At 47.6% G+C, this 25,993-nt stretch overlaps 1 protein-coding gene across 13 annotated transcripts in view; it reads right to left on the bottom strand.

The window, feature by feature from the left end:
- Window positions 1-25,993, bottom strand: part of LOC138816396 (F-actin-monooxygenase MICAL3-like) — a 156,525-nt gene that overhangs the window by 54,201 nt on the left and 76,331 nt on the right. For 10 of the 13 annotated variants that reach the window (XM_070006107.1, XM_070006115.1, XM_070006114.1 and 7 more), the window contains exons 18-24: window positions 24,299-24,397; window positions 22,621-22,677; window positions 19,711-19,818; window positions 17,195-17,302; window positions 16,499-16,685; window positions 9,690-9,778; window positions 8,199-8,286 (exon numbers count right to left, since the gene is read on the bottom strand). In XM_070006107.1, coding sequence (XP_069862208.1) covers window positions 8,199-8,286; window positions 9,690-9,778; window positions 16,499-16,685; window positions 17,195-17,302; window positions 19,711-19,818; window positions 22,621-22,677; window positions 24,299-24,397 — 736 coding nt within the window. The remainder of the gene's footprint in view (window positions 1-8,198; window positions 8,287-9,689; window positions 9,779-16,498; window positions 16,686-17,194; window positions 17,303-19,710; window positions 19,819-22,620; window positions 22,678-24,298; window positions 24,398-25,993) is intronic. The other 3 variants (XM_070006118.1, XM_070006117.1, XM_070006116.1) reach the window with 1 other exon arrangement.

The following is a 25,993-nucleotide window of genomic DNA, read 5'->3' on the forward strand; positions in this document are numbered from 1 at the left end:
TCACCTCACAATGGAGAAGCTCTCGTGCTAGAAGTCAAGAGGAAGGAGAGTGGTGGAAGGCAAGAGGAAGTGGGCTTTTTCAAGGATGCCTGTTTTTTTCTATCTATTCCTTCTGTGCTGCTAGGATTGAACCACAGGCCCAGCGCGATGGCCCCTCTGGGATCCCAGACTTGGGCTAGGACTTCCCAGAGCCACCTGCTTCCTTCCTGAATCCCAGCATCACTGTGCCTTGGCCAATGCCCACTCCCCAGGGAGGGTCAGAGAAGAGCAAAGCAGGTCACTGGCTCTGTCATCTACACCAGACTCAACTCTAGGGGAGAATACTGGCTTTTAAAACAGAACCTGCTGGCCTGGTCTCCGAGAGGTGCAATGTTGGGAGAGAAATTGCAGCTGGTCTATCTCCAACCTGGTCTTTCTAGAAAACAAGAGAAACAAGATAAAAACAAGCCATTCTATCCTGCGATTATCAGTGCCAGCTACTCCGTGGCTCACAACTTGGGTGTAGCCCATGAAATTGAGAAGATTCAGATTCTTAGCTCTTTTCTCTAAGGTTTAGTCTTTCCAGTCACACAGTTGTCATTTTCGGGTTTGAATTCCGAGTAGGCTATCAAGTGCCAAGAAGTCTCCTTTCTCTGGAATTCCCTTCCACGGTACTTCTGGCTTCCCTAACCTTGAATGAACACGAGAACTACATGAAAACACATTCATGCAGGCCTCTGCCAATGAAACAAGCCCTAGTTCTGCCACATGGTTGGGGAAAACCAAGACCAATAAAGCCCTGTAGCATCCTGAGGTCCTTGCCTGACAATCATCTTTAGTAACCAGCAGTACTGGTCACCTGTAGACCCAGAGCCCTATGCTTTCTAAGGAGTCCCCTTTCTCAGAGCACTGGACAGGTCAACACCAGGCCAGCCCAACCCTAGCATCCAGACAGCCTCAGGGTCTGGGGATGGGGAGACATCGACTATGAGGGCCTGAGTTCTGGTGACAGAGAGGACTTCATATAAAATAATTACTCAGGATCAACAATAGCAAGCAGGGACCTAAATGAAATCAGGTAGCCTTTCTATGAAAGGATCGGTAATTTTGTGACAAGGAAGCATAACGGATATTTCGCAAAGAAAGCACTCAGGTAGCATCACACTTGGGACAGTTTCATAGGATGAATGCACAATCACAATGGGCTGAGTATGGGGAAAAGTAGAGGTAAAAAGAGCATAAAATGCCAAGCGAAATTGTAAAGACTAATTATCCCAGCATGGCCCTTAGAGAGTACAGCAGGACGGGGCAGGGCCCTCCATTCCCTTTGTACACGCTTCTGTGAGGGGCGTAAGCCTTCCCCTTCGGGGAACATTCTGCCTACACCTGTGCATGCAGCTCACTGTTGAGGAAAGGCCATCAACCCCAAGGCAGGGCTGAGTCAGCCTCACTTAGGGCTTAGCTATTGGTGGCTCAACCTCCTGTGTCACTCACATTCAGCAGATGTTCCCAAGCTGGTTATGTGATGTCACAGGAAGTAAAAGGGAGGCAGTGTTCATGTGACTGCTAACACCCGGAAGGATGTGAAGAGTGACCCACATGCCTGGAGGCCCGCCTTTTTTCCCAGGTGTCGGCATGGAAGGCACCTCTGTGCAAACCCGCCCCCTACAGGCCCTATAAGCAGAGGCATAGCAGTCTGGGCAGAAGCCAGAGGCGGCAGCAGTCCCCGGGCTTGTTAGGCAAGAGCACTGCAGGGTCCGCCCTGTTCATCATGACTAAACTACTTGCTGGTACTTGCTGGATACTTGGCTGAATGTGAGCTGTGAGGTAAGACAGAGTCTAGAGTCTTGGTGAGGTTTAGGAGCCTTATTAAAGGGACTTGAGTTCAAGGAGGATTCTTCCTGAACTCTACCCCACCATTAGGGTTAGGCAAGCTCCTCCAGAATGTTTTTCTTTCATTACTACCTCAGGAGGAATACGTCTGGGGCCCACACAGTACCGTCCTGTCCTATATTTCAGTGTGAATATAGAGGAGTGGCCTGTTTCCATGGCCTGGTCTTCTGTATCTGTGCCACAGTGTTTTTACTTAGGGAAACAGAACTGCCAGGGAAAGTATGGGAAAGGGGAGGGAGGAGAGAGAGAGAGAGAGAGAGAGAGAGAGAGAGAGAGAGAGAGAGAGAGAGAGAGAGAGAGAGAGAGAGAGAGAGAGAGAGAGAGAGAGAGAGAAAGAGAGAGAGAGAGAGAGAGAGAGAGAGAGAGAGAAAGACAGAGACAGACAGAGACAGAGACAGAGAGACAGGGAGAGACAGAGCAGAGAAACAGAGAGACAGAGAGAGGATCTCAGGTAAGTTTGAGAAAAGAACAGAGTTCCACAGGGAAATCTGCAGGGTATTCACAATGGATGGTGCAGAGTCACACCAGTTATGATGCACTTTAGTATATTGTCATTAGAGAAAAGCTCTCCTCTCCTTCATGACTGCAAGATGAGAAAGCAAGAGCAACCAAGGGTTAGAATTTGAAAATCATATATATGTATCAACTGCCCTTATAATTGGCTTCTGGTCCATTTTAGATCATCAATTACTGCAACACATTCACGCTCTTTCTCCCTCCTTTCACAGGCACCAGACACCAACTAATACAGAGAAGGGGAGGACAGCACATGGGGATACATGAGTAGCTACGGGAGGTCAGTAAGTCTGGGCTGGGATAAATTCTCCCCAGACTACTCTGAGGGCCAACAGGGGGCACAGCTAAGAGCTGCTTGGGGCCCAGGTTCTTAATGTGGGGAGTATGCTATCTAGAACGACAGGGCCTCTGCTGCCCCAACTCCTCAGATAGGCCTAATTGCTGCTTCCCAAGCTCCAAGAGGCCTGTGAGGCCTTTTTCTTTTCTTCTTCTTTTTTTTGGTGGTACTTGAGATTGAATGGGTCCTCATGCATGCTAGGCAAGGCCCTACTGCTTGAACCGTACCCCCCGTCCCTTTTGTTTTGTACTTTGTCTTTGCCCTAGCTGGAAAATGAGTGTCCTGTTTACCCACTAAGGTACTGTACTCTTTCTGCCCAATTAGTATTGACGTTGGCCTTAGACCCATGCAGTGGACACTGCAAGAGCAGCCACCACTGCTACGGTCAGGAGTCGTGTATGTAAGATGGGAGAGTCTATTTCTTAATATAGGTTTGTCCCTCTAGGCTTGACAGTGGCCAGATGAAACTGAATGCCCTAACTCAGTGCCGGGTACCAGCAAAGGGAGGAAAGAATAAGAACTTTCAGCACAGTCATTCCGCTTGAGGGCACCCTAGGAAGACCGTCAAGGTAGAGGGAAGACATACAATGGGTCCCCACTCCTGTCTAGGGACACACAGGCACAGGGGCGTCTTTCTCCTTCTTCTCTACTTGCAGTTAATTGTGAAACAGAAAGTCCTGCACCATTTCACCCCCTGCACAGGGCCATTTGTTACCGGGACTCTACATGTTAGGTACAGGCAGCTTAGTCTCCACAGCCCTCTGTATTTTCCCGCCCTACAGCAGAAGCAAGGGCTCTGAGGCATAGAGGCTTTTAGGCCTACACCCCAGACTGGCCGGAGCTTCCCCTTCCCCACCCTCCAAACAGGAAAAAGGGAAGGAAAAGAAAAACTCAGAAACCTGAAGATTGTTTGGAATTTATTCTCTTAAATAAGAATGCAACATTTGTTTAAAAAAAATAAAAAATAAAAAACAACGCACAACACTTTGGTTTCACAGTAACGGCAAAAACAAAGTTATACAATTAAATAAAAGACTCACAAAGAAACACACCAAAAACTCACAACAGCGTAGGTTAAAAACAAAGGCAAAAATAACGGCATTAGGGAAGGTTAGAGTAGACAGGTGAAGTCCCTCGGCACAGTGAATCCTCCCTCATCCTGGCTTCTTTGTACCGTAGCTACAGTTATCAGCTGCTGTCTTCCCTGCCTGCCCCACCCAAGTGAATGGCCCAGGAGAAGAAGGTGAACCCCTTAATTCACTGGGCAGATCTCCCAGGGCACGGTGCAGCCCCAGCGAGGAGGGCCTAACGTCCCCGACCTACAGGAGACAGCCAAAATACAGTAAACATCGAGGACCCTGGATAACGGAAATCATGAACTCAGGAAAGCCAGTGCGAAGCATCAAAGTAAATGGGAGAGAAAGCGGGATGCTCCACTTTTCTGTGTGTGGATCACTGACCGCTCCCTGCCCCAGGAAGACTCCTGCTTTCCTTGTCTGCTCTTTACACAGTCACCTGAGGTTGGGCGCACTGATCATCTTCTGTGAGACTCAGCCCTCAACGTTTGCACCTCCACACTGTGCTCCCTTGAAATCTTGACGGGAGCATGGAGCTAGGCCACAGCCAGTTTCCAGGGTAAAAGCTCAGCCATTTCCAGACCAGCAAGAAGCTTTGCCTCTTGAGAATACAAATATCCATCCATGTGAAAGCAAACCTATACACATAGATGTATGTGTATTATATAGATATGTATGACTATATAAATATTTACACATTATCACCAACCCAAGTATGGCTCTTAGAAAGGGTTGGGGAGATAAGCTAGAATGCAAAATTCTCTCTCCTTAATTTTCGATAAGTGACAGTAAGAGGACAAGCCTGGAGAAGCAGTAAAAGATTTCCTCACTTTCTTTCATTGGAAAAGAACCCCAGGTTAAATGACATGTGGCCATTCTGGCTGGTGTGGGCAATGCCTGTGTTTCCTAACATCCAGTTCATGATACAAACATGTACAAGGTGTCTGGAAACGGGGAGCAGGTAAACTGCTACTTAATTCTGAGGCTTCTTCAAGGAAGACAATCTTCCCTGCAGACAACAGACAACCAGTGTGCTCCTCCCTCTTGCTCTCTACCATCTCACTGCCAAAGTTCTTGGATGCTGAGCTTGGGAAGCAGCTTGGTTACCTTCCTGTAACACTTCAGGAGCCTTGTTCTTTATTTCTGGTTGTCTGCTATCGGAGGTAAAAAGCGGGATTCCTCTAGACAAATAGAATACAAAACACTTGCAACCAAGGGTAATTCCCATGTGGGATGTTTCTTCCTCTACCTGTTGTCTAAGCTTTCCCTGAACTCAGGGCAGGTACTATGAGGCCAGGGTAAGGAAATCTGTGCCAGGTCCACTAATCCACAGCAATGAGCTAAGAGGCTTGGAAACAAAGTATTTACAGGTTTGAGAACAGAAGAGGATTTCTATATTAAAAGCACATAACAAAAATACTGTAAACAGTGTACCCCAAACACTAGATTAGACAGCACTTACAGGTTAGGTCACCAAAGAAAGACACTTTAAACCAGGCCTATACTAGGTTCTTTTAACTTGTGGATAATTCTTTTTCTTTTTTGTTTTGTTTTGATTTTGGGGTTTCTTTTGGCAACTACAGTTACAAGGGGGAAAGAACATGAGGGAGAAGAGATAAACAGCGCGGAGAGAAGGAGGCACAGAGCCAGAGCCTGCGGGGTCAGTGCCTCTAGAGTCCTGCCTCTTCCTGCTCCTCCCGTAATGTGGCTCTAGGCAGGACTGTTTGTCACACAGCACAATCAGGTTCATTCACTCAGGCCCTTTACTGGCCTGGGGAGCAAAGGAGGAGCTCAACTGGATCTGGTTAGTGACCACTCAGTGACACACATTCTGAAGCCTGAGTTTTCTGAAGCTTTTCTGGAAGAAATTCTAGTTAAGCAATCTAAGCTTTGGTTTGGAATTTTAAAAAGCAACTCTCTAGCCAATGAGAAAAAGAAACTGGTTTCATGATAGCTACAAGCTATCACTACAGTTTTGTTCCTTTTCTATAGCTGCTGCTGGAAAGTTAGCTCACAGGGAGACATGTCAAAGCCTTGTGGCATAGTTAGTACTCAGAGCTCTAACTGCACAAGCTTGGGTCTCCAGAGTCAGACAGTCCTACTTGCTCTGACCTTTTGTTGTTTAGAGGGTACTTTATGCTTGCCTAGATCGCCTCATGGGTTCAGGCTAGAATACTTTGGGCTGCCATATCTTGAACACCTTGTAATAGACAAGCTACGTTCTAACTCAGTCTATGAGCACCACAAGAACAGAAATACCCTCAGGGCTTTGATTCCTACTTGTTTTGATGTTGATCACATTGACAACTTTCATTTTCTTTCCTTGCTTTGTAAAGCATTCTCCTTCTCTATGGGACTCTTAAAAACTCCTTAATATGGAGTTCCTAAAAACCTGAATTCCATTATGCCTTCAGTTTAGACAGGCAACCTAACCAAGACCGGAAAGCAAGCACATGTGGCTATTCAAGAATGACCTAGGACTGGGAAGGTGGCTCAGTGGTAGAGCGCTTGCCTTGCATGCCTGAGGCCCTGGGTTCGATTCCTCAGCACCACATAAGCAGAAAAAAAAAGCCGGAAGTGGTGCTGTGGCTCAAGTGGTAGAGCGCTAGCCTTGAGCTGAAGAGCTGAGGGACAGCGCCCAGGCCCAGAGTTCAGGCCCCACGATTGGACCCCCCCCCCCAAAAAAAAGAATGACCTAAATTCTACTAAACTCTTTTTAGAGAATGTTCTGTACGCCTTACTCAAGAAGAAAGTGTGACTTCTTTGAGTTGTTTTACTGAGTAGCCGGGTTCCTCAACAAACTCGACCGCTGGGATTCAGTGGTGCTCCCACCTGATCAGATGCACACTCCCGGATGAAGCCAAAGTCCTGTCTAGATCCCTGGGACTCTCTCTGCCAGCAACGCCCCTTATCGGAGGGCATCAACTATGGAAGGCTGTCAGTATCTCACGAGAAGACTCAAAGGGCTTGAAGACTGTTCAAGGGTAAAGGTCATTTATGGCTTAAACACAGCTATCAACGGTTGGCCCTGCATACAGGACCCCTAAAAAAAGCCTAAGAGTACAACGGATGCTGGAGTGCAAGAAGACAGCAAGGGCACGTGTGCCAGAAGATGGTTCACCAGAGGCTGAGAGAGCAACGAGGGCACGTGTACCGGAACACAAGGCCACCCGGAGGGCGATGTCGGCTCTGCCTCTCCAGCAGTAAAGCTCTGCCCCTGGAGCTCACACCCAGCCTTCAGAACAAGTACCCCAAGGCTCACGCTAGCTCCTTAGTGCAGGAAAAGAAAATAACTTTGGGGACCACTCACGTGAAGGCTGAGAGAATAATTCCCTTTCTGATCATGAAAATTCTACCACTAGCTCTTTCTCTACAGTTTCTGGCACGTGGCAGACAGTCCCTAATTTTTGTGTGAGTTTTTAAACAGCTGCTTAAGGTGTATTTGCTGTGAACAAGAGGACATCTCAGCTGTGACTGTGACTGTGCTGTGGACACCTGGGACTCCATGAGGCCCTCAGGACCTCCCAGCGGTGTGGATCGATAGACATACCTCAGTGTGGACGGTGCTCACAGGTCAATTCTATGAGGAACAGAGGCAATTTCAAGGGAAAGAAGCAACACAATATTCTCCACAGGCCTTGTGCCATGAGCCCTTCCAGTCCTGCAGTACCCAGAACAACCGTGTTTTTTGAGGTAGGGTGGTGCAATTCACCTCCTAATGCAGGAAGCAGTAAAGACCACGCAACAGAAAGGCCTTGACTCTCACTGGAAACTGAAAATGCTCTGAGGTGGTTAGGATGGAGCCTATGCCTTTAACAGTCACAGGTCACAAACAAGAGCAGTGACAACTTATCCAGACACCTAACTAGGGAATGGATGCAAGAATTCCAAGCTGAGATGAAGATGAATTCAGACTTACATAGCTCTGCGCGCTGTCAAAGGGGTCCTGTGCAGGGACCACAGGGAGGCCCGTTACTCTGGGTACTTGCTGGACTGGCAACACAGCAGCCTCTTCTGGGTTCCTATCTCCCTGCAGGGTCTGGCCCAACCCCCGGCAGTGTTGAGGAGGTGGGGGAGGAGGGTGCTGTACCATACTTTGAGACTGAATACGCATCCCCCAACTTGGGTGACACTGTTTACCAGATGGCAGTGTCACTGGCTCACAGCTTGCCAGTGAAACTCCCCTCGGATCTGCACCAGCACCTCCGACAGGCCATAGAGAAAGGGGACTCCGAATGCAAGCAGCTGACACATAAAAAAGGAGTCCAAAGGGTTCTGGGCCACTTGATACCCAATTGAAGAAATGTTGCTCTGGAGGTGCTGGCTCATACCCTTGGCCTTGTCACAAAGGCCAAGAGAGTGACGTGCCACCCATCCAAACAAGGAAGTGAAGCTACCTGGAGTTCTCTCAGCTGAGCTGGCGACGGTGCTGGCCCGTCCATTTGTGTCTGCAGTTGGGCCATCCTGCAGGGTTCCTTTGGCTTCCTAGAAGAGTCCATGAGAAAAAGAAAGTGACACTGATTGAAGCCCTTCAACCTCAGAGGCAATCACCACTCATCTGGTTAGCCTGTCAGTGGAGAGTGGTATTCCTCACACAGTCAGTCTTTCCTTAAAGAAATGGGGGCATAGTTCACACAAGTCACTGTGAGTCAAAGTCTAGATCTCCTGAAGTCGTCATTCTTTGGTATGCTGGGAAGTGGTTCCAAGGCTCCCATGGATGTGAAAACCTATGGCTCAAGTCTCTTAAAACAGCATCCTCTGCCAGGCACTGGTGGCTCATGCCAATAATCCTAGACTCAGGAACAGATCTGAAGATAGTAGTTCAAAGCCAGCCTAGGCAGGAAAGTTCACGAGACTCTTATCTCCAGTAATCCACCAAAAAGCCAGAAGTGGAGCTGTGGCTCAAGTGGTAGAGCAAAAAGCTCAGGGACAGACCCAGTCCCTGAGTTCAGGCCCTAGAACCAGCACACACATACATGCAAAAAAAGCCTCCTCCCATAAACTTTAAATCATCTCTATATGATTTACAAATACCTAACACAATGTAATGGTGTGAATACCTAACACAATGTAATGGTGTGACAACAGTTTCTACTACATTGTTTAGGGAAGAGCGAGAAGGAAAGAGTCTGTATGGAAGTATTTATTTCCCTGATGATCTTCCACCCATGGGTGGAAGCCATGAGGACTTCATGTGCAGAGTGTATCTTTTCCCCCTACCCCTCCACAGTCAACCAAGCTTCTCAAGATGCAGTAAGCAGTCTGCATGCTGACAGACGGTGTCCATGCAGTGAAGAGTACTCAAGTCACCTTGACAGAGAGGTGGAGGGGCCATTCTCACAGATAAAGAAAAATAAGAAAGAAATAATGGGCTCAGACAAGTAATTCACAACCAGGGACTAAATGGCTGGCAGATACAGACTGCCTGCAGTCACATTTCCTCCTCAGTGGAGGGCAAGGTTGGTGCTGGCGCCATCTGCTCAACACCTGAGGGCAGGGCTGAAGAAAAGGGAGGGATCCCCTCAGGCCGATACTTTCTGCACCAGAGCTCTAACCATGTGAAAAGGAGCAAGAGGGCACCCTCCAATTCGAAAGGATGTATCTTTTACAGAGTGAGCAGGAAGCAGGATCAGTAGAATCAAGACTGTTCTTACAGACTGAGGTCATGGATCAAGTGGTAAGATTACTTGCCTAGCAAGCTGGGACCCTAAGTCAAAGCTCCTAACCCAAAACCCTGCTTGAAAAGCTAGCTCCCTCCCCACACTTCAACCACTCTAATCCCACTGAGGACATCTCCTATTCCAATTGCCACCAGTAAGCGGTGGCGGGTTCCATCCTGATGGGGTACCTACGGCTTCCCTACCACTTGTAGGAAGAATCGCCATTACCTTTCCAGACGGAGGAGCCACCGCTGGCCTCTTCCTTTGTGCGTAGCCAGAGAGTCGGTAACAGTAGTGTGGTTTACAGTAGAACTTGCCTGCAGACAAAAAGAAGCAGGGGAAAAGTAAGCAAGACCCTGCAGTTGTGATCCCAATTCACTGGCTTTAGCACTCTTCTGCATCCCCTCCAGCATTACTGACAAGACCTCCCTGACTGGCTTGCTGTCCGGGAGACCAGCCCTCCCTCTAAACTCTGCTTCCAGTTCTTCCTCCCTTGCCCTAAATCGGGAGATCCTTCCCTTCGGGTGTATGAAGGCCATTGAGCTACCACCCAATCAGTGTCCAGAGCAAAGAAGTGAGGCTTGCACGGCAGGACCAGCAAACAAAGTGGCAGTGTGTGAGGACAAAGACGCGGTTACATGGAAGCGGGGAGCTGCATTTCTGGGGAAGGCAAGAATGAATACTAGTGCCTGGTGGAGGCGTGAGGGCTGCAGGAGCCGGGCAGCACTGGGCACTGACTCTGATGGAATCAGCCTTCTTTTCTTCTGTCCACTAGCTAGCACTGGTCCGACAGAGGTTAGAATTCCTTAGTGTGCCAGGAAAAAATAAATTCACTCTACAGTGGATTATGAATCCAGCAGAAAGAATAAAATAGAAAAAGCAGGGTGTGATATGGAATACCTAGAACTTCCAGCCACATCTGTATGTGTTTACTGGACCCTAATGTAACATGGGTTTCCTCAGAGGGTGTGGTTAAGAAGGTCTGAAAGCCACTGATGCTGGCCTTTCCAGCATCCCTGGTGTTGGAATTAACTCAGTCACTTTCCTGGACTTTGTCTTTACTCTCACCTAAAGAGCAAAGCTCTTAAACATTAGATCCTATTATAGAAATTGCTGAAATGGGAATTATTCCATGTCATCCTCTCATTTGTCAACAGTGCTTCTTTGATAAATGAGTAAATGTAAAGAAAATAAAGAGAAGTTGGTATTCTTTTTCCCTGTCCCTGGTGATCAGATCATTTTTCTTCAAAGCAGCTGACTTGCTCTTTTACCTGCTTTTTCCTGCCTGGGTTAGTCAGCTTTCCACTGCTGTTACAAAAACCTGAGAAAAATGACTTAAAATATGCAAGTTTACTTGGGCTCACTTTTCAATCCGCAGTCCTTGTCAAAGACCATCATGGGGGACGGGTGATGAAGCAGAGCTGCTCCCCACAGGACAGTTAGGAAGGAATCGCAGTCCTTGTCATGGACACCAAGGGGAATACAGATAAAGAAGAGCTGCTCCCCCTAGGACTACCAGGACCGAGGGATCACTGGAAGAAGGGGAAGATGAACCGTTCCAGGACACGCCCCCGTCTGATCTACTTCCTCCACCCGGGCCCTTCCCTCCAAAGTTTCACCATCACTCAATACCATCAAATCCATCCATGGACGAATCCATTGGTAAGGTAATAGCCCTCATGATCCAAGCACCTTCCAAGAAATTACCAGCCTTTGGGGGATGTTTCAGATCCAAACCTTGACACTAGCCAATGCTGAATAAAATCTCTTACAGAATTTCAAGGATTTCAAAGAATATTTGTTATGTATTGCTTAGTCTTCCCCAAATAAGACTTCCCAAACAGCTAGTGGCAATCAAGCTCTTAAGTTCTCTTCCTTCCTTCCTCCCTCCCTCCCTTCTTCTCTTCCTGTCAGTATTGGGGCTAAACTCATCAGGCCTTTTGCTCTCAATTAGCTTTTTCACTCAAACTGGCACTGCTCAGGCTGGCTTTAAACTGTGATCCTCAGATCTCAGCCTCCTGAGCAGATCAGATTAGACTTGAGCCACCAGCACCCAGCTGCTTTTCCTTTTCTTACCTAAGTCTTCTCCGAGCATAGATTTCTCCATCATGCAATAAACTGGCTGAAGTACAGGCTAAAACTTTTATTTTAAAATTCCATTCTTTTCTCTTGTTCTATGTCCTAACAGATGAGGGCGCTTGCTTAAGTTGATAAACATTAGATTTGGAAGCAGATACAGGCCCACTGTCCTCTCTGCTATCCTACATCAAGAATAACTCACAGGAGACTGGCCCCATTCTGGAACATTCTGGCCATCAGAAACATGTTCTTCTCCTTCTGCTAGCCAGTTCTCAATCCTCTTCCAAAGTCTCGCCTAAGCTCAGGTAAGTCATTCTGAGCTGCTTTTCAGCGTCACTGGCTTCCCGATTTGAACTTCTTCAAGTTATAATACACACTTTTTGACTTGACCTTCACCACACACTCTGAAACTGTCGGTTTTGCTTCATGTGCTCTGGACTTGTCATTTTAGCCAGAATGTGCTATGGTTTGGATCCTGAATATCCCCAAAAGACCTATGTACTTAAAAAAGAAAAATGAAAAAAAAGCATGGTCCCTCGGGTGGCACTTCTGGAAGCTGGTGGAACCATTAAGTGGGTGTCGAGTGCCTTTGACGGGACTGTGGGAGTCCAGTCTCCCCTCTTTTTGGCTTACTGGTACCGAGGTAAGCAACGCTGCTTTGCTGTGCTCTCCTGCTGCAATGTGCTGCACCCTCATGGGCTGAACAGCAGGAGGCCCATCACTTACGGAGGTAAACCTCCACAGCTGCAAGCTAAAAACAAACTTTGCTTTACAAGCTGATGAGGTATTATAGCAAGAGAATGCTGACATAGTATGTAAGCAACTAGATACACATTTATGTATACTTTATCCACATCATTGAGAGAAGGTAGCAACCATAAGCACATACCTGTGGACAAAACTATTCATGGATCAATGGCTGAACTTGACGGTTCTTTCCAAGCAGATGCTAAGGTTTAAGGCAAACTAAAATAACCTAGCATTAGGGTATATATCTGTCTACCCTATTCTGGGAGTCAAAGGTTTAATCCAGCCGATAACACTATGGGAAAAGTAGAATAGGACATTTGATACCTAAATATCCCTCCACTGCAGAAAAAGGACCATGGGAATTCTTTCTCCATTTTGAGTTATTTTCTTGTTCCTACCAACAGGGCTTATAACAGAGCTTATTCAGTATCAGGAGGGCAGAACGATAGGAGCGATTGTCCTAATTGGCCATTCTCTTCATGGCCAGCAAATCACCTTACAACACTGCCTTGAAGGGATTTATTTGCATCTTCTAGTCATAGAGAGTTCTTTGCCTCTTGTGGGATGCTAAGTCCCTTCAGTGTCCTGCAGGAGTAGAGGGGAACTCATGGGTACCTTTGAGCACCTACTTCCATTAACTGTTGGGGTCTCTGGGTGGCCAGATGGCCAGCCTGTCTCCACCTATCTGAGGGTCTCTGGATGACTGGATGGACAGCCTGCCTCCATCTATCTGAGGGTCTCTGGGTGGCTAGATGGCCAGCATACCTCCATCTATCTGAGGGTCTCTGGGTGACCGGATGGCCAGCCTGCCTCCATCTATCTGAGGGTCTCTGGGTGGCCAGATGGCCAGCCTGCCTCCATCTATCTGAGGGCCTCTGGGTGGCCAGATGGCCAGCCTGCCTCCATCTATCTGAGGGTCTCTGGGTGACTGGATGGCCAGCCTGCCTCCATCTATCTGAGGGTCTCTGGGTGACTGGATGGCCAGCCTGCCTCCATCTATCTGAGGGTCTCTGGGTGGCCAGATGGCCAGCATACGTCCATCTATCTGAGGGTCTCTGGGTGACTGGATGGCCAGCCTGCCTCCATCTATCTGAGGGTCTCTGGGTGGCCAGATGGCCAGCATACCTCCATCTATCTGAGGGTCTCTGGGTGACTGGATGGCCAGCCTGCCTCCATCCAACTGCTATCTACTTGCACTTCTCTGCTTTGTACCATGCCAAGGCTTTTTCAGACATTCGCTTGAAATGAAACGACAAAAGCAGTAAAGCAGGCCCTCAACAGTAAGCTGTCTGCTCCTCCAACTCAAGGTGTTAAGAGGCTGCTGCCAAAAGGCGGTGACAACACCAGTCAGTATTCAAGCAGCTTCACGAAGCAGAAGTCTGGGAACTAGTTTAAATCTGCTGTCATCAGTCTTAGGCAAGAAATAAGACTTCAATGGATCTGTGACTCTCCTTCCGTAAAGACAACAGGATGTACCCTATGGTAACCCTTTTATCTCAAGATTGCACCATGGGGTTTAAAAGCAAGTCAGGGAGATGACACAGGCAAATGATTGCCATTCTCATTCCTACTGCCACCAAAAAATGCTATGATAATCTGATGACTTTGGGAAAGTATAAGAGTATCTGAGAGCTCTGGAGAAAATAGGAATAGAAGGAACATTTCTAAAAACAATAAAAGCCATTTATGACAGACCAATAGCCAATATTATACTTAATGGGGAAAAGCTACAACCAATTCTCCTAAAATCAGGAACAAGGCAAGGATGCCCACTGTCTCCACTCCTCTTCAATATAGTCCTAGAACCCTTAGCCAGGGCAATAAGGCAAGAAAAAGACCTTAAAGGGATCCCCATAGGGAAAGAAGAAGTTAAACTATCCCTTTTTGCAGACGACATGATACTATACCTCCACGATCCCAAAAACTCCATCCCCAAACTCTTAGAAATCATAAATCACTTCAGCAAAATAGCAGGATACAAAATAAACCCACAAAAATCAGTTGCCTTCCTATACACTGATAATGTACAGGAAGAGAGGGAAATAAAGGGAGCAACCCCATTCACAATAACCTCCCGAAAAATAAAATATTTAGGAATTAACCTAAGCAAAGATGTAAAAGAACTATTTAATGAGAACTATAAAAAGTTAAAGAAAGAAATTGCAGAAGACACTAGGAAATGGAAAGACCTCCCATGCTCCTGGATAGGCCAACTTAATATAGTAAAGATGATAATACTTCAAAAACTAATATACAAATTCAACGCAATTCCTATTAAAATCCCAATGACGTACATCACTGAAATACAGAAAACAGTCCAAAAATTCATATGGAACAACAAAAGACCTAGAATAGCCAAAACAATTCTAGGGGATAAAGACAATATGGGAGGGCTATCCATGCCGAACTTCAAACTCTACTACAGAGCTATAATAACAAAGACAGCATGGTACTGGCACAAAAACAGACCCGAAGACCAATGGAACAGAATAGAAGATCCAGAAATAAATCCACAGGCCTACAGCCAGCTGATATTCGACAAAGGAGCCAAAGACATACAATGGAAGAAACACAGCCTCTTCAACCACTGGTGCTGGGAAAACTGGGCAGCCACATGCAGAAAACTAAAAGTGGACCCCAGCCTATCACCATGCACCAACATCAACTCAAAATGGATTAAAGACCTTAACATTAAACCTGAATCTCTGAAACTACTGCAGGACAGAGTAGGAGAGACACTTGAACTAATAGGCACAGGAAGGAACTTCCTGAACAGAGTCCCAGGGTCACAACAAGTTGGAGAGAGACTCGACAAATGGGACTACCTTAAAATAAAAAGCTTCTGCACAGATAAAGCTATCGCAACCAAGCTAGAAAGACAACCAACTAATTGGGAAAAAATATTTACCAGCAATATATCAGACAAGGGGTTAACATCCTGTATATACAGGGAACTCAAGAAACTAATCCCTCCCAAACCTAACAAACCAATTACTAAATGGGCAAGGGAACTAAAGAGGGACTTCTCAAATGAAGAAATAAAAATGGCAAAGAAACACATGAGGAAATGTTCATCATCCCTGGTGGTGAAGGAAATGCAAATAAAGACAACCCTGAGATACCACCTTACCCCAGTCAGAATGTCCCACATCCACAAATCAGCCAACGACAAATGCTGGAGGGGATGTGGAGAACGAGGAACGCTATTACACTGCTGGTGGGAATGTACACTTATACAACCACTTTGGAAAGCACTCTGGAGGGTCCTTAGAAAGCTAAAGATTGACCTCCCTTACGACCCAGTCATACCACTTCTAGGCATCTACCCTGAACAACAGGAACCAATATACAAGGACACGTGCACCTCCATGTTTATTGCAGCACTGTTCTCAATAGCTAGGATATGGAAACAACCTAGATGCCCCACCACAGATGAATGGATCCAAAAATTGTGGTATCTATACACAATGGGATATTATGCAGCCATTAGAAATGACAAAATAATGGCATTTGCAGGGAAATGGATGGAGCTAGAAGGAATCATGTTGAGCGAGGTAAGCCAAGAATGAAGAGACAAACAGTACATGGTCTCCCTGATAAGTGGATGCTAAATCCAAAATGTTAGGTGATATGACAAAACTAACAGGACTTAAGAAACAAAGAACTCCCACTCATCTGGTTGAACCACTACCAAATATCCCCATGCTACTGATCACATATATGGTATATAACATGTGAGCACCGTTATATATTACAGACTGTGATAGACAATTTGCTCCAGGAAAGTTAGAATGAACTTGTGACTTTAAATGAGCATCATTATTCCACAATACTGTGAATTTCCAGAAATTATGTAATCACTTAATCACAATAAAAAAAAAAAAAGAACCTTGGGGAAGGGAGGGAGGGAGGGGATGGTAGGGGGAAAACAATGGAGGGGGTAACAATGTTCAAGAGGAAGTGTACTCATTACCTCACTCATGTAACTGTAACCCTCTGTATAGTATCTTTACAATAAAAAAAAAAAAAGAGTATCTGAGAGAAAGAATAGAGGGAGATGGATGCAAAGGGTTCAAATGGATTTTTAAAAAAAACATGAAAAAACCATACACCTAGAAAAATGCAGGAAGGGCCTGAAGTTCTCAGTCTAAACGGACAAAAGAGCCCTTGCCCTTCATTTCTAAGCACAGCAGAGGCACGGGGCTCACCATCTTCAGTGTCATAGGCGTAGGCTGAGAGGCGCAGGGTGGTGGCGCAGAACTCGCACTTGAAGCAGCTTCGGTGGAAGAACTTGCCCTCAGCACTGAGCCTCTCCATCACATATACCCGCTTCTGGCAGAAATAGCACGTGTCGCTGCCGCCCAGGTTCTGTGGAAACTCTTTCTTTATGGATCCCTGTGGGGGAGTAGGGAGGAATAGGTCAGGACCAGGTCTCTTGGCTCCTTTCTGGGCTGTACAATCCCCTCTGCAGGTGAAGCCAACCCTGGCCAGTGGTTGTATGTAGAGACAGACCACAAGTATTAAGTGGCTACATGTGTTTTGCATCCTCCTACAGTGCTACACCCACAACCCCCTCCCAAGATCCTCATACAAGGTAGGATCCTCATCAGTGACAATCAGCAACCAGCATTTGCTTCCTCTGAAGGATCCAAGTGTACAGAATGTGTTAACAATCAAACTAAGTTGTTCTGACCAAACTGGAGGGCAGCATAAATAAATATTCAATGTGCTTTCCCATACATCATTCTAAACATCCACTGCAGTCCTAAAACTTCAGGAAACCTAAAACAATTAGCACATGGCAATACAAGTAAAAATACAATATTAAGCCCCACAGAGCAAACCAGGATTGTTCCCCAGAGCAGCATCATGGCTACTGACAGTGCCTTTGGGATATCTCTTACCAGTTCCTTCTTGTCTAGAAGGGTTTTGGGTTGCTCTTTCCTTTGAAGCTGATTGGCTATCTGCTCAGCCAATGAGCTCACTCCGCCCGTGTACATCTTTATATACTTCTATTGGTTGGAGATTACAGAATGACCAGAATGAAGGGAAATGAGAGGGGAAAAAATAAATTAAGAAGACAGAGGGAAAAAAATCTTTGAAATGTATAAAATGAATACACGGTGCAGCAGCAAACCATGCCAACACAGTGCACACAAGCAGGGAAACTGGTGGTGAGCAAACTACTGTGTCAGTGTCCACAAAGGGCCAGCACAGACAGGAGCAGCACTGTGGAAGATGATCTTCCATGGTGAAGAACTTGGTCCTTTGGCTCTTTTGGAATATGCAGCTCTGGGGATGGGAAAGTAGAAAACAGGATGGATGCTAACATGGGAAACAGGGCCTATGTCCTGGGAACTCAAACACAGAGTTCAAGGGAACAGCTCCATGCTGGTGGTAGAAACCTAGACTGACACTGTACCACAGGATGGCAGAGGCCTGGAATGCTGTATTTCCTCATTTAGAAAGAGACCCAAGTTCATTCTTCCAGTGGCTGGGTCTCCTGGTAGTCACCGGTGTTAAGAGTTACGGCATTTATTACAGAGATCCTTGTCCTTCTCACCTGACCACAGTGCCTGTCACACACCTCTGTTGGACCAGACTTCCACCACTTCCCTGTGGATGTTTAGGGGCGGTTCAGGGCCTGTGTGACCTGCCAGGGCACTGGGGCTGGAAGCCTTCTAGACTGGGTGGAGCACTGGAATCACATGCTACAGCCCACAGACAAGTTGCTCAACTGGTCCTAGGAAGTCAAAATGCTTTTCTGGCCCAGAAGGAATTGTTTTTATAGATTGAAAAGGCTACAGAAAAGAAAAGAAATCCCTCCAATGAATTCAACCACGTTCTGGCAGGAGAAAACTCCTACATCTGCCTGGTAAGCCATCCTGCCAAGAGGCCTGGCACCCTGGCACTTAGCCCCAGATCCTGTACCCAGAAATTTGGTCCAAGTCTTGCTGGCAGTCCTGCAGGGTCTTTTTGTCCAGGTAAAAATGGCTGTGACACCAGTGTGTGCAGTTCCTTTTAAGAACTGCAAGGAGCAAGGGGTCTCCCCACCAAGTGCGCAGGGCCGTGATGCTGACCTAGAGACATACCAGGCACAGTCATCCTGGAGATGGTCACCATCTCCTGGGGAAGTAGCTTCACTGGACAAGCGTGCAAATCTCACATGGAAGAGGACCCCTGGCCTGAGCATGTCCAGGCTGGAGGACAAACAAAACCATTCTGGGATGACTTACTCTATGACCTGAGGACATCAGAGGCACAACTAAGAAATCAATTCTTGATTTGCTCAGCCAGGGTTTAGATGGAAATAGCAATCAATTTTAGTTTCTAACTAAAAAAAATTAAGGAGATTGCCAAGGACTGGTGTCATTCACCCACTGACCTCACGGATCATACCCTTGGTGGTTGAGGAGACAAGTGGCTCTTAGACCCAAGCCCTTTTTAGACAGGGTCCCCGCAGAAACCACTCAGATCCAGAACAGGTGCATACTAGCGTAGCTGAATAGACCTTTTGAGAGCTGACACTGAGAGAGCAGAAAATTGCCTTTCATTCTGAAGCAGAAAAGTGAGTGTTGAGCAGATGGTAACCGTCAGGCCAGGAAGCTGCACAGCCCTGGGCTGCCTGTGTGACAAGACCCTGCTCTCCCAACCAAGCAGCTACAGCCTGGGGCTGCCCACAGGCTGGCCATTCGTCACGCTCCGTTCTCTGCGATTGTGGCCACACTGAAACCCCCCAGCCCCATTCTCCCCCCCCCCCCCCCCCCGCCAAGAGAGGTAAAGACTCAAGTTCTGTTTGCTTCTGGCATGACAAGCAGATGCTTTCCTTCTGCCCACTCTTGGAAGTTGAAGTGGAGCAATTGCTCACTTACACCACTGTACCCCACACACATGCATAAGCTGCCACACATACACACTGCATGGTCCTGTCCTGCTCAGGGACAGGAAGCAGAAGCACAAAGGGCAACAGCCCCTCTTTCCAAATCTTATTATAAATGCCCCGAAAGCTGGACTGGCACTGCTGAGGAACCACAGGGTTCAAGAAGCGCCTAGAATACTGCATATTCACTACTCCACCTAAGAGGTGGTTACCACATGGTTCATATTCTGTAACACATACAGTTATAAAGACACAAGTTAAAAAAATGCCTACCCTTACTGGACACAGTTAAAACACAACCACAGTGGGCTTACTGGGACAGACCTGGAGGTGTTAAACATTCAATGGAAGCTAGCAGCCGCCTTAATTAGGTGTCTACTTCAGTCCCCATCTTTTCCCCTGTCCCCCCCACATGCACACACAACTAGCTTCCTGGTGCTTAGGCCGAGGATAGGTCTTCATCCAAGCCCACGCAGGTGATGCACGTGAGTGGATGAAGCAGAGGCTGCAGAGGAAAGAGGGGGAACCAGACCATGCTACCTGTCGGAGGGAGTCGGAGGAGGGAGAGGCGGGGCGGTGGGAGGAGCGGAGACTAAGGGAAAGTTCCCACTGGTCAACAAAAAATCGACGAGAAGGTTCAGACTCTGGCTATAAAATACAAGATGGAGATAAAAGGAAACATTAAAAGTCACAACCCAAACGTCATGAAATTTGGCAGTAGAGCTTCCCGGTCTGGACCCTTATCTGAGAACCTGTGTGCTAAGGAAGTACTTTTTGGTCCCAGAAAGCTCGAGTGGCTCCTGTTTGTTTTTCACCTGCCCCTCCTCGATGCTTCTAGGGCACTTGGCTGTGAACTGCTGTGGACCTTCATCTTCTCCACCCACCTTCACTTTCTCTGTGGGTAAGGCGGCCAGGTGGGTGGTATTCTGTGTACAGATGCATGCACTGTGTATGTACACCCATCCAGGTGAGTCAAGATTTCTCCTGGGTGAAGAGATTCTGCTACTACCCCTCACTTCATAAGCAGGCACGAGGCACAGCGAACAGGGCTGGGCATGCTCCTCCTGCATAAAGGGCAGGTACAGGCCTCTCCTCCTCTGTGCCTCTGCTTGCCAAGGAGCCAGCTGAACTCGAGTAATAATCAGAAGACTTCTCTTGCCCGCTGTTGGCTGCAGTAAAATCTGACCGAAATCCTCAGCAACGGGCCATGTGGTTAGTAACTCCACTCCCAGACAGTGAAGCTTTGGAAAGCAGTAACTATTTACCAAGGTTCAGGGTGAAGTACTTTCAGAGTGGGAGAGACAGAAGTACTGTCTGTCATGGAGGTAACAACTGGAGTGGCAGTTGCCAGGTGTCCCCCAGGCCACCGCTCTGGGTACTCAGAAGCTCTGTAGTCCTGGGTTGACCAGGAGTTGTCTCTGTGAAGAGTACCACCCCCCAAAAAAAAGGCAGGGCAGTGCACACACTAGGGCTACATGTGAAGGGAAGTTCTGGAAAGAACGTAAGCAGTGTCGCTCACTAGCAGAATCCCGTCTGAAGTCTTGTACTGAGGAATCCAGAAAACAGCTCCCAGAGAAAAAGAAAGAAACCTTGTCCTCTTGGCAGTGCAGCCTTAGACCTCAAATTGTATCTCTCCTACTACTCCACACACTCCCCTCCCTTCTGTTTTGGATGCTGTTTTACAGCACCTCATTAGCTATGTACTTCCCGAGATGTGGACCACTGTCTTGCTCCACGAAAATGTCTGTCTTGGGCTGGGAAGGTGGCTCAGTGGTAGAGAGTTTGCCTTGCATGCCTGAGGCCCTGGGTTCAATTCCTCAGCACCACATAAGCAAAAAGAAAAAAGCCGGAAGTGGCGCTGTGGCTCAAGTGGTAGAGTACTAGCCTTGAGCTGAAGAGCTGAGGGACAGCGCCCAAGCCCAGAGTTCAGGCCCCACGACCGGACCACCCCCCCCAAAAGAAAGAAAATGTCTGTCTTGGTGGTGCTGATGTTTGAACTCAGGGACTTGTGCTTGCTATGCAGGCATTCTACCACTTGGGCCCTGTGCACCCCTTCTGGCTTTATTATTTTTTTTTAGGTAAACTCTCACACTTTTGCCGGGAACAGCCTGGGACCTCGATCTATCACCACACAGCTAGTACTACAGACATGTGCCACCCCTCCTGACTCATTTTCTGAGATAGAGCCTCACCTTTTTTTTTTTTTTTTTGGCCTGGAATGGCCTAGAACCTTGAACCTTCTATCTCTACTCCCAAATAGCTGGGAATCGAGGTGTGTGACACCATGTCTGGCCCCTGCCTTTCCTTTCTTTTCCTTTTCTTGTGCCAGTCCTATGGCTTAAATTCAGGAACTAGCTGCTCTCCATAACTTTCCCCCCCTCAAGGTGATGCTCTATCACTTGAGCCAGGGCTCCACCTCTGGCTTTTTGTATTTGACTGGAGATGAGAGTCTCCTGGATTTTCCTGTCCAGGCCTGCTTTGAACTGTGATCTCAGATCTCAGCTTCCTAGGCAGCTAGGACGACAGGTGTGAGGCACTGGTACTCAGCTCTGTCTCTTTTTGAGAGAAACACAATGAAGAAGAGAGGAAGAAGAAGCTTGTGGGAGCAAAGCAGAGCCACCAGGAGGTGAAAGGTCCGGCCACTCTGCCTGGATCCCGCTTCCTCTCCCTAACTAGCACACACCCTGGCAGCACAAGGCAGCCTGCTGACACTATGATCACAGGGCATCATGTTCCCAGTACACCCCCAAATAACCTGATGTACTGCTTGGTAGTTACTGAATTCCTCAGAGAGCAAAGGCATCGGTAAAAACAATAGGGAGGGCTCACATGTTACTGTCAACCAGGGACCCTCCACTCCAGCTACAACAGAAAAGTTTCCTAAAACAAGCAGGGCTTAGGCATGTCTGCCACTGAACAACTACATGATGCCCTGCTGCAATCAGTGATTCTTCCCCTTAGTTTTTCAGAAAAGACCAGTTATACATTTTCATTATATGACCCCCATCTTACCATCTTCTTTCCCCAAACCTCTCCATGCTCCAAAACTCCTCACTACTTCAAATTTCGTAACTGTCAAATGTCACCTGCTTATTGTCCTAGCCCCTTCCCTGAGGAGCTCTCCCCGACAGTCAATGCTGATTGACCACTAACACATATTTTTAGGTTAGAGGTAATACAGTATTGGAATAGGAAAGGGGGACAAAAAGTGGGGAATCATCAAGGGCCTGTATGATAACAGGCTCTCTTCAGATCAGCATCCAGTCCAATGCTAGGCAGACGAGTGCTGTCAGTGAAAGCTGTTTGCGTGAGTTGACACTGCTAGCAATTCTGGCCCTTGGCCAGGTGACAAATGTGCAAAAAGCAGGGGGGGAGGGGACAACTCCCCGGGCCCCCTTCCCCGGGCCCCACCGCAGAGCGTGCCCATGCCACAGGTTCATGCTCTTTTACCCTCTCATGGTGGGGACTCTGCTTGCCACGGCTGTCAGCATCAAGATCCCTGTAAGTCTGTTGACGACAAAGTTGAAACTTAAGCTCCATCCACATGCTCCATATAAACCTACTAAGTGACAGTGTGGGATTCAGTGCCAGAAACTCAGTCTGTTTCAACTTCTCCCCCACCCCACCCCCTCCACCATAACTGCTCCCCACCTAGCGAACCATAATCCCATCTAATCAATCCCACAACCAGGGGGACACAGCCACTCTGCCCACCTGGCCACTAATGAGCTCAGCCACATAGATGAACTACGGTTAGTAAAAAAGGGTGGAACGAAAATGTCTTTCACACTGTGGCATTCAATGGAAGGTTTAGAAGGTAAGGCAGGTTGGCAGGGTGAAGCTCTCCATAGCACGACATCAGAAAGAAAGGTGGGGAGTTGGAAACTGGCTGGAATAAAGAACCATACAGCAGCTCAGAGGAAACTTCAGGGAAGGGAATGGCCCTACACAGCAGCACAGGACCAAGGCATCATTTATTATGGAGAGAAACAGACAAAGACTGGAGGTACTCTCGGGTGACAGAGAAGAATATCTATGTGAGACAGGTACCGGCTGCTTTGCCGAGCTGAGGAAACACTGAACATAGCCATCAGGACAGGAAGACCATTGGGACATGGGGAAAAAGATGATCCCCCGCTTCCTACACAGTTTGCTGCTCACGACCTGTCACAGGTGGCGTGGGCTGAGCATGAGCTCCAGAATCAAAGGCTCAGATTCATTCTGGTCCTTTTACGTACAGCCACTCTCCCCTACGCTTCTGTCTACAAACCGGAGGTAACGGTAACACCACCTGCCTGGTATAGTCACTATGATACTGTCAGAGATAATACGTGAGAGAAACTTAAAGATTCCCATCCGCATTGCAGCAAATGCTCAAGGCTTAGTTCCCACTCGAGGAGAAAGTACTACACAGTAACTACATCTTCCATGCTCAGTTTCTAGAACCAGGGATGGGAGGTGGGCCTTTAAGACCAGATAGATTACTAGTGGATACCTTTTAAATAGGCCAACTGATTTGAGAAAGCATCTTTCCACCTACCCTGCCGCAAAGTGAGCAGTTTATTTTATGAGGTCAGTATAGGCATTCTACAACCATACTTTATTTAAGCGTGCTTGGCACAAATATCAGCTCAAGTGCTTCAGAAGCCACATCTGCTCCAGAGGCAGCTCCTGGTTATTTGCCTGAGATGCAGAAGGGGCTGGAGAAGCAGGACTAGAATGCATCCAGCCCAAAGTTTCCAAACATGCCCCTTAGCCATACTGTTCTATACAAAGCGGAGGGGGAAAAAAGGCTGTGTAGAATGTGGTTCTTTAAGAATGTGGCTTACACACATAGTTTCTGTGCCTCCAATCTGTGGAGACTGCAGCTTTCACTTTAGTTTGTGGCTGCACGGCTGTATAGCCATGATGGATGAAACACCCGAGTCTGATATATAGAAAACTATCCTGCAGTGCTGTCAGGAAGCGGTTATCTGCAGCCATAAAAGTTGCTTCTGCTATGAATGTTTTCCTTAAACCGTCTTTCTCTTTAACAGCTGTCTTTGAAAGGAGGGGACACCAAAGCAGTGTCTACTCAGGCAGGCGGCAGACAGACAGACAGACAGACACAGAGCATGCAGAGGATCACCTGTTGGCCACCGTGTGCCCAAGAGGGAGGCGGAGTAGAGGGAGGAGAGAGGGTGATCACTTTTTTGGGGCAGGTCCGAGAACAATCCTTTTCCCGTCGCTTTTATACCAACAGACACAAACAGAGAGAATGTTGTTGAAACGGTGGTCATGTGGTGTCTGCAAAGCATCTCAAGAGGCCTGGTCCTCATCCCTCCACCCGCAGCACATCACTGGGAGGTCAGAGTAGCTTATCATGGTCTCCTGGCCTCCAGGTTGGAGTGGTACCTTTTGCTAGGCACAGATGGCATAGGTACTAAGCAGTTGGTGAGGACTTGTGGGATAGTGCTCTGTAAATGCCGGGGGTATGGCTTTATCAAGGAAGCTGGGGACCCAGAAATGGGCTTGGTTGTAAGAAAGGGCGGCCAACCCCTCTAATGAGTATGTCAAATGACTCAAGAATGAAGTGCGTTTTGTTATCTCAATATCGCACATATGTATGTCCATGGCTTTTCCTGTTCTGCTGACCCCCTTTCTCCCCTTTCTAGTGAGTCTGTCATCAGAAAGCCTCTGGTATTTGACAAACCAACACACATTACATAGGAATTCTTTTCCTGTGCCTAATGGCTGTGTGGGGCAGCGTTCAGGTAGAAGTTGTGGAAGTCATGAAGCCAGGGAAAAAGACCCCCTGCCTGTTTGTTCCCACTTCACATGACAATCTGCTTCCAAACTTCATGCTGCTTATATGCAGTTTGTCTTGGTGATGTACTACTGAGATCAAAAGGCAAAGGGTAGGGAAGGAAGAGTCATACTGTTTACACAGGAAGGCACTGAAGAGAGGCCACTGGGAAGCAGGGTAGTTATTCATTCTTTCCTTCCACAGGATGACCTAAGTTGGAACGGGCGGGCCCCTGTGCCAACTCAGGCATTGCTGTGAGGTCTGCCACACCCTCTGCCTTGGTGGGAACCACTCTGAGAGAATCACACAGTTAGTCGTAGCAAGGTGTGGTTCCTCAAGTCTCCTTTCTGGAGGGGAGAGGAGAGGCAAGCTGCCGGGCCAGGAAGACAGTGGCCCAGACACCAATCTCTCTGTCCTCAGTCTCCGGTGCCCTTGGGACCAGATGAGCTTAGAGGGCTGGGAGTTAACACCAAGAAAAGTCTGGATGTAAACATTACACATTCTATGGGGACAAAAGCTCAGTGGGGTAAGCACTTCCCAGTGCTACCTCTCCCCACACACAGAAGCAATAGTTCCCACTCTAAGCAACCCCAAGCACTTGAGTATCTGACAAGAGTTTTTATTGCTGTGGTCTCAGTCAGCTCTTTCTCGCTTCAATCCCTGTTTGACTGTAATATTTCTGTACTCCTGCCCATATAGTGTACCAAGTGTTCTACCTCATTGATTATAACCAGAAACTCCCCAGACAACAACCAAAATAGGCTGGGACAAACAACATCTCCCCATGGAACCTCACGCACCACTCAGGCCACACGCAGCCTCATACACTTGAGTGCCTGATGCTTCTTCAGGCTGGGCATCAGTCTCTGCTGGGGCACAGGCCCTGGGTCAGCAGCCTCCCTGAACCACACGTGCTGCCCACATTTCCAGCAAGCCCGCCAAAGCTGCCAGGCACAAGCCAAGTGCAGCCATCTGCCCACCCATGCAGAGATCACTCCTGACCTTGCTGCTCAGTTCCCATTCTGTGTGCTGAGAGAG

This window comes from Dipodomys merriami, unplaced genomic scaffold (assembly GCF_024711535.1).
Source record: "Dipodomys merriami isolate MVZ:Mamm:240054 unplaced genomic scaffold, mDipMer1.0.p SCAF_696, whole genome shotgun sequence".
Lineage (NCBI taxonomy): Eukaryota > Metazoa > Chordata > Mammalia > Rodentia > Heteromyidae > Dipodomys > Dipodomys merriami.